Source organism: Dasypus novemcinctus, chromosome 2 (genome assembly GCF_030445035.2).
Source record: "Dasypus novemcinctus isolate mDasNov1 chromosome 2, mDasNov1.1.hap2, whole genome shotgun sequence".
NCBI classification, from domain to species: Eukaryota; Metazoa; Chordata; class Mammalia; order Cingulata; family Dasypodidae; genus Dasypus; species Dasypus novemcinctus.
In genome coordinates, this window is record NC_080674.1 from 88,952,652 (window position 1) to 88,960,995 (window position 8,344).

Below are 8,344 nucleotides of genomic sequence, written 5' to 3' on the forward strand. Positions count from 1 at the left end.
TTGTACAGAGCTTCTATTTGGGTTGACTGTAAAGATTTGGTAATGATGGTAGTCATGGTACCACAACATTGTGAACATAATTAACAGCACTGAATTATATATGTGAAAATGGTTAAAAGGAGAAATTTTAGGTTGCATATATATAACTAGAAAAAAAATTTAAATAACAGCCCTATTATAAACAGTGGATTATAGTTAATAGTACAATTATAAATATTTTTTTCATGAATTGTAACAAATGTATTTGCCATACTAATGCAAGGTGTTAATAATAAGGTGATAAATGGAACTCTGTTTTATGCATGATTTTTCGGTTAACCTACAACTTCTCTATCAAAAAAATAAATTCTAAAAATCCTCTATGCAAATATTTATAGTGACTTTATTCTTAATTTCTCCAAAGTAGAAACATTTCAAATGCTCTTCAACTGATGAATGGACAAACAGATTTTATCATCACACAATGAAATAGTATTGAGCAACAACAACAAATCAACAAATAAACTAGTGATACAATAATTTGGATGAAAGTCAAATGCATTATGCCGAGTGCATGAAGCCAGATTCAAGAAACTACATACAGTAAGACCCTATTTATATGACATTCTGAATAGGCAAAACTGGTCAGAAAACTGTATAGGGACAGACAATGATCAGCCAAGGGTCGGAAGTATGGAGGAAAGTTTTGCTACAAAGGGGCCTTGAGGAATTTTGCAAGTAAGGGATTGATCTATAGCTGGATTGGGGTGGCTAGATGACTTTTATGCATTTGTCAAGAGTCAGTACTATATACTAAAAAAGGTGTTGTGAGTTCAGAAAACAGAATCTCAGCTGGTTAAAATAAGTTTTGTGAAGCATTATGAAGGCAATGGAAGGAAAGACCATTCATGGTTGGACTACCCTTGAGAAAGGAAACTGAAGAATATCCATATATGGATCAAAATCAAAATGACAAAGAATAGCTAGGACCTAAATAGGGAAATCTGGCTAGTACGTAACTGTTCAAAGCTTTGAATGACTTGCCCAAAAATGTAGTCTGACTATGAAAGAATTTTAGGATGGAAATGACATATGTCTGTACTCAGGAAGAAGAATAAGTAAAGGTTACTCAAATGTATTGTGCATCAGAGATTGGGGTTCTGATTCATTAAATATTAATAGCGGAACAGAAACTGTATTTTTTGCTAAATCTCCCACCCTACCTTCAGGTAATTCTGATACAGATTATCTTTGAGACTTTGAAAAAAATATTGTGACATTTTGTCAACTGGTCAAGTGGTTTCACCCATTGTTTGACAAAATATTTTAACACCCTCTCTCCACCCTACACATCCTTAGAGTTAAGAAGCCCAGAATGTCATTTGCAGATTCATTCCTTGAATGCTATAAGCACCATGAGCAGAAGAAGCAGGTGGATCCAGGGGGCACTCACATATCATGATTATCAACTTCCACACAAATATACCCAACTTTCATCATCTTTTTCTGGAGGTGTCAGATGTCATAGCAAGCATGCTAAAATAGGAGTAAGTAGACCTCAATCTATATCTGCTACTTCCTGTACAACTCTGGGCCAGCTATTTGATTTCTCAGAGCCTCGAGGTATGAGTGCACACGTAAATTAAAATGCCTACCATCTCTGTCTTAGGGTGACTTAGAGGCTCATAAGAAATCTTGTTTGTGAAAAGCTTTTTGAAATAAACTACCAAGTGCTATACAAATGTGAGACATTTTAATCCGTTTGTGTTAAATCATTAAATCTCTGGACAACCCTATTTAAATGCAAATATGTTGTATAAGAAGGTATAACATTAGCACATATATTAGAATTTTAGCTATGCAATAGAGTACATGCTTTTTTCAGAAAAAAATCTGATATGGTAATACCGATACATTTTGATGGGAGAGGGGAAAGGATCATAAGGAAAAGAAAGAGAAGAAAGTTGGGAAAATTCAGTGTATGAGTACCTAGTTTGAAGGTGAGGCTTAGGAAATTTGTATAGCTTTAAGTCCACAGAGAGGCATGAAAAGGTATGAAAACCTAAGTCTGACCTGATCCAGCAGAAATATTTATGTAAAAAGAGATGCATTTTTCTTTCCCAGAGGCAAAAAATATAGTGAATAGCATGCGTAGCTGACAACTTACTTGTTATGTACACACACATAAATGTACATATTCCCTGCCTTTAGCATGCTATGTGGATGTGCCTACCAACCTTTGTTGAACCAGTCAGCTTAGAGCAGTATCCCTAGTAGGTTGAAAGGACCATTGTATATATGAATGTTCCACTACTCAACATTCATATAAGTACTTGAAATGAGATGTCCATGGTGTACTGAGAGAAGAATTGGACCTTGCTGTTATTCACTTTCCACTTTTGCCCCTCCCAAGAAAGTGAGTTAAGCTATGATATTACCAGGAAAAACATTTTATAAATGTCCAAAGGCACTGAGCCTCCAGAAAATGGAGAATGGAGGTACATCAAGCCTGGCCCTATAGATTGTTTGAACATTCCCAATTTCATACTCTAATGAAATTCAGGTTAAAGGCTCTATGTAACACTAGGAAAATCTGAAGCCCTGATAGCCCCATATAAATTGGAAGGGCAATGCCATCCTCTAAGGAAGGAGGGTCCTCTGATGAAGATGCATTTCGGATAAATTACATGGTTTAGTTGTCAAGCAGTCTGTATACAGGTAGTCACTTGATCACCTGGGGTTTACTTGTACTTCTTTATTGTAAAGACATATTTCACCTTTAGAATTACCAGCCTCGAAAACTCCTGCAAGCTCTCAAATCTCCCATGCAGGATCATGTGCCCAAACAGGAACCAGCTTCAGCTGAGGTGCATTCTATCTCCCATTCTAAAGTCACCTAAACAAATAACAGCTGTGAGAGGAATACAAGAAAATTGCAGAAAAAGGAAATCTTGTTTCAAGAACAAGTACCTATGTGAACCCTTATTCAATCACTGTTTTCTCAAAGGGGAAGTGAGTTCCAAAACTAAAATTAAATTCACACAAAGCCTCTGTACTTGTCCCTATATTCACATCTGACATTGGCAGTAAGATACAAATTCATCACCTTAGAATTCATTTTCTTTCTTTCAAACATTAATTAATCAAAAATTCCTGAAAAGTGTAACGTTTCCATGGCAGCATATTCAAAATGTACAAAGGGGTACAGAGGAATAATAGGCCTCTCTTTCTTCCTGGTCCCAGCTACCTGTTCCTTTCCCACTTTCCCAGAAACTGGTACTCTTGCCAATTTCAGAAATAGTCTCCATATACAAATATACATACACACACACACACATATATACACATACACATGTATACATATACATCATATACATATCCTTTTTCTATTCTTACCAGTATATACTATAGATACTCTTCTGCTCCTTGCTTCCTTGTGCTGGCGAGGTCATGGACACACTTAGCAGTCATCTTCTAGCCCTAGCCTACCCCACCTCTTTTTCTATTGTATGCAGATGTTTCAGTAAATTTCCATTGCACAGACCAAGGAAGACGTTAGGTCTCATGAAAATACCTGACTGTACTTTAAATCCAGAAACCAGGAACAAGCTGTTCCTGCTGCTTATTAGGGTGGGAACACTCAGTGGCAAGGCCCCCTGCCCCTGCATATATAAATACTCAAGACTCAAACCAGCACAGGGTGTCTTCCCTTGGACTTGAAGTGGAGTGTACAGAGCTGCTGTTCATAGACTCTGACCCTAGCAGATGACTACCTGGGAGACCGGCCATGATCAGATCTCTTCCCCTGCTCTTTTGGACTCTTTGGGCTGTGTAAGTATAAAGTGTTCATTTGCTGAAATTTCTGTTCTGCTTGTTATACCACAATCCACCATACAGCAGTTTACTCCACACCTTGCTACAACTAGATCTATGTATTTATCTATCTTTTCAAGGTGACCATTTTTGTCTTCTATATGAATCACATATGAATCTGCCTTGCTATTTTTAATAGCTCCGTAGTGTTTTCTTGTCTGGATATAGGGTAACTTACTTAACCGAACTTCTGTTCATTGCCATTTATATAACATGGACTTTACATTTCAACATTTAATAACATTGTGACAGACATAGAAATTCTTCTTTCTAACTCCTGAAATCCTCAGTACTTGCTTTTAGGGCTCCAATTGATTGGACAAGGAGTTCCCTTCTTTGCTGAAGGCAATCTCCTTTGTTGATTGCTGATATAATCAGTCATAGACTAAATGAAATGACTGGGATTTAAATCCATCTACAAAATACCCTCATAGTAACAGTGAGACCAGTGCTTGATTGACCAAACAACTAGACACCATAACCTAGCCAAGTTGACACATGAAATTAACCATCACAAATATGCATTTTCAGTTTTGATATATATTGCTGAATTGCCCTCCCTAGAAATTATACCAATTCATACTTCCACTAATACAATCAAGATTTCCTATTTCCTTATCTTATTGAATTTTCTAGTCTTCAGTGATTTACAGGAACATTAGAATTTTAAGGTAGCTTTAATTTGTATATCTCTTAAAGTAAAGGCAATTTTTTAGATGCTTGAAAAATCAATTTCTTGGGGAGCAGATGTGGCTCAGGCAATTGAGCACTTGCTTTCCATATGGGAGGTCCCTGATTCAGTTCCTGGCACCGCCTAAGAGAAACAAACAAAAAGCAAGACAAACCAAAAAAACTAACTCAAAGGAGCGATGTGGCTAAGTGGTTGTGTGGGTTCAATCTTCAGCCCCTGGCACCTCAAACAATTTTAAAAATTGATTTCTTTCCTATAAACTGTGCATTTTTCTGCCCATTTTTCTACTGTTTTGTTCATTTGTAAGACTTTTTCCTATATTAATTTATACCTGGCCTTGGATGCTTCCAAGTGTCAATGCCAATGCAGCAGACTCCAGGCCCTTCTCCTGCAACATGGTATAAACCAAGTTCTTACTTTTGGGGAACAAAATATAAACTGTGCAATTCGGGGACTCCTTCTGATTCCCACCTAGCTCCTGTTAGAACTTTGGTTGAGACAACTGATTTTTGAGATTAGCAGTCTAAAGCCCAAAAATGCCCATCAAGATATTCTAAGACCCAATCCTGCATTAATTTAGATCACCAGAAGTACTGATTTGGGCATTGTCTTGGGTGATTTTTTGGCTCTGAATTAACAATTTTTCTAAATACTTTTCTCGTTCTTTTTAATTGTCTTTTGACTTTGTTGATGCTTCTGCCAAATAGATCTCTTATTTAAATTATGATTTCTTTGTCATGATATTAACAATTTCAAATGACTTCCAGTTTTTGTGTCATATTTAGAAAGTTCTTCCCAGTGTCAATATTATTTTAAAGTTAGGCCATGTTTTCTTTTTACTGCTTTTTTGGTTTCACATTTTTTACACAATTCTATCTGTGATTTATTTTGGTATAAGAAATTAGAGAGAGGTATTCATAAAATTTTTTTTCCCCTAAAGGCATATCTAATAGTCACGACATCATTTGTTGAGTAACTTATTTCTTTCCCTGTAAAATATTAATTTATAATAACCATATTCCCTTATATATTTGGATTCGTTCCTAGACTTATTCTAAATTAATCTGTTCTATTAATTAATTAATTTCTTTTTAGTTATTATCTCTCTGCCTTAATCTTTTAACTTTATAAAAAGCCTTAGTGGGAAGCGGACTTTGCCCAGTGGTTAGGGCATCCATCTACCACATGGGAGGTCTGCGGTTCAAACCCCAGGCCTCCTTGACATGTGTGAAGCTGGCCCATGCGCAGTGTTGATATGCACAAGGAGTGCCATGCCCCTTGTAGGGGAGCCCCACATGCAAGGAGTGCACCCCATATGGAGAGCTGCCAGCGTGAAAGAAAGTTTAGCCTGCCCAGGAATGGCACCGCACCCACGGAGAGCTGACACAACAAGATGACGCAACAAAAAGAAACACAGATTTCCGTGCCGCTGACAACAACAGAAGCAGACAAAGAAGACGCAGCAAATAGACACAGAGAAGAGACAACTGGGGGGTGGGAGGAAGGTAAGGGGAGAGAAATTTTTAAAAATTAAAAAAAATAAAAGCCTTTGTATTTGGTAAGCCTAAGATCCTCTTCTTTTATTCTCTCTCTCACCTCGCTTTAGTACCCTCCCGCAAGTATCCCTTGCATTCTAGCTTATATTTCCAAATGAACTTTAGAACCAGTTTCTCATGCACCCAAAAAATTCTATTGGCATTTTATTTTACAATATTAAATTATAGATTTAAAATTTATTTTCTCTAGATTTTCAATAACTAAAATACTAGAATAGTCTAGAGTTCTAAGACAGTTCCCTACCACAAGGCACCCATGACACAGATTCACACAGGCATTCATATACTCTCTTGGCTTTTTCTTCTCTGACTCCCTAACTGAGCAATGCCCTATTCATGTGTCCTTGTAATGTTGTTTGTTTTTTCTTTGTTTATTTATTTGTTTTTAATGGAGAAGGTGGATGTTTTATTATCATTATTAAACAGTTTCTTATTTTGCTGAAAGGCTATTACTTCATTGTATGAAAACAGCACCAGCAACCATGGTATATTGCAAAATTAACTAGTACTGCTCCTCATCTGACACTTTACAAGGAACAAACTTTATCTCCACTCCCAGTTTTCCCAATGAAAATATCATTAAGTATTTTGACCCAAATCCAGGGATGAATGTAAGCAGAAGTTATATAAGGGTTAAGATTACATTGTTGCCCTTGAATTACATAGTTTTTACAAGTAGACTTTACCTCAGATAATTTCCTGAATCTTGAATATTCCAACTAGACCCTAGTTTAAATCACTCTTTGATGTGAAAAAGATGCATACTGTGTTTATCTGCTATCATTAGAAAGTTAAGGGGTATAGTTGGAACAAGTAGTTTGCTTTTCTATTGTTATTGCTAGAAGTTGCTATTATAAATCTCTATCCACCAGTAATTTAAAATATTGCTGGATTAAATTGTTTCAGTCTAGTTTATTCAGGAGTTCTATTTTCACTCAAATTTTATATATTTCTCATGTTTCTTCACTCATTAGTTCATCAAGTTCTGAAGGATTATTCAGTGGCATCTTGATCAGCGAAACATCTTCCAACAAAATTTGTTGACAAGTCCTGGATTTTCTGCAAGAGCTTCATTAATTTCTGTTACTTTTGATAGAGGAGAATAACGTTCACTAGCAGCTTTCACACTTTCCGAAGCACCAAACTCATCGTGTTGGCTCAATTTTGCCCCAACCCAGGGAAGACTATAATAAACAACATCTTCCAAAGCTTCCTGTGCAAAATTGCCTATTCCCAGTATTCCAGCACCATTTTCTGTTTTTATCCATTCATATTTGTCTGTGAATTTCTGCACCGAGAGCAGAAGCCTGTGCCTAATGTCAGGTTGGCCCCTGCCTGCCACCAGTAGGGCCTCCGGGGGCAGGAAATGGCGCAGGCTGTAGATGGCTATACCCACGTTCTGCCGAGTGTGCAGCATAGTTTTTGCAGGAGTGTAGAGAGTGGTAGAGATAGTTATCAAAAGGAAAATAAATCAGAGCAGCGAAGAAATCTCTCATTTTACTTAAGGTCCTTTTGTAAGCTCTGGAAAACCTACTTTACAGAGTGGGAGTAGAGGTATAGAAAATTAAATAAATAGCAACTAACAACAAGCAATGGCATGCAGTAATGGACCAAAATTGAGTGGAAAAGAAATGTCTGATTTAGTATGTTTTTGTTAGGAATTAAAATTCAAATAAGGAAGAACTAACCTTTAAACAACATTTTGCTATACTAACTACTACATTTCTCACATTTCCTTATACAATTTTGCACTTATTTGATATGATTTGCCTATTGTTTTTCATCATGGCCAAATGATAAAAAGAAAACTTTGGGTTGAAATTGGGAAAAAACATGCTGGCTTTTAGGTGGTGGAGAGGCCAAAATTCCTTAATGAAAGTAAAGTACATACTGTATTATAGCATTTTGGCAGTGCAACATAAATTTCCTCATTTCTTGTAGTTCAGAGGGCTGCAATTGTGTTCTAAGAAAGAAATAATTTTTAGGTTTTAGTTTAGGATGGTCAACTCTTCCACTATCTATACCTTTTTCTGTGTGGTCAAACAAATTGGGAAGCAAATTATTTACTTTTAATTTTTAAAAATGTAATTAATTTTTTTCTGTAGTTGATACATTCTAGAGAAAAAAAGTCAATAATTTCAGGCAATTTATGATTCTTTGATTTGCTCTGCCCTAACTTAGACAATTTTCTGGCTTTCTATTCGTGAAGGAATATGATGGTTACTGAGAGTGACTAAGTCATTTT

At 36.3% G+C, this 8,344-nt stretch overlaps 1 protein-coding gene across 1 annotated transcript; it reads right to left on the bottom strand.

Moving 5' to 3' along the window:
* Positions 1-7,111: 7,111 nt before the first annotated feature.
* Positions 7,112-7,516, bottom strand: LOC101431190 (glycine cleavage system H protein, mitochondrial-like). Its single transcript, XM_071218452.1, has one exon. It carries the CDS (start codon positions 7,514-7,516, stop codon positions 7,112-7,114), a length of 405 nt encoding a protein of 134 aa, XP_071074553.1.
* Positions 7,517-8,344: the final 828 nt, after the last annotated feature.

Coding starts and splice junctions, on each gene's coding strand:
- LOC101431190 (XM_071218452.1), bottom strand. CDS start 7,516: ATGCTGCACACTCGGCAGAACGTGGGTATAGCCATCTACAGCCTGCGC.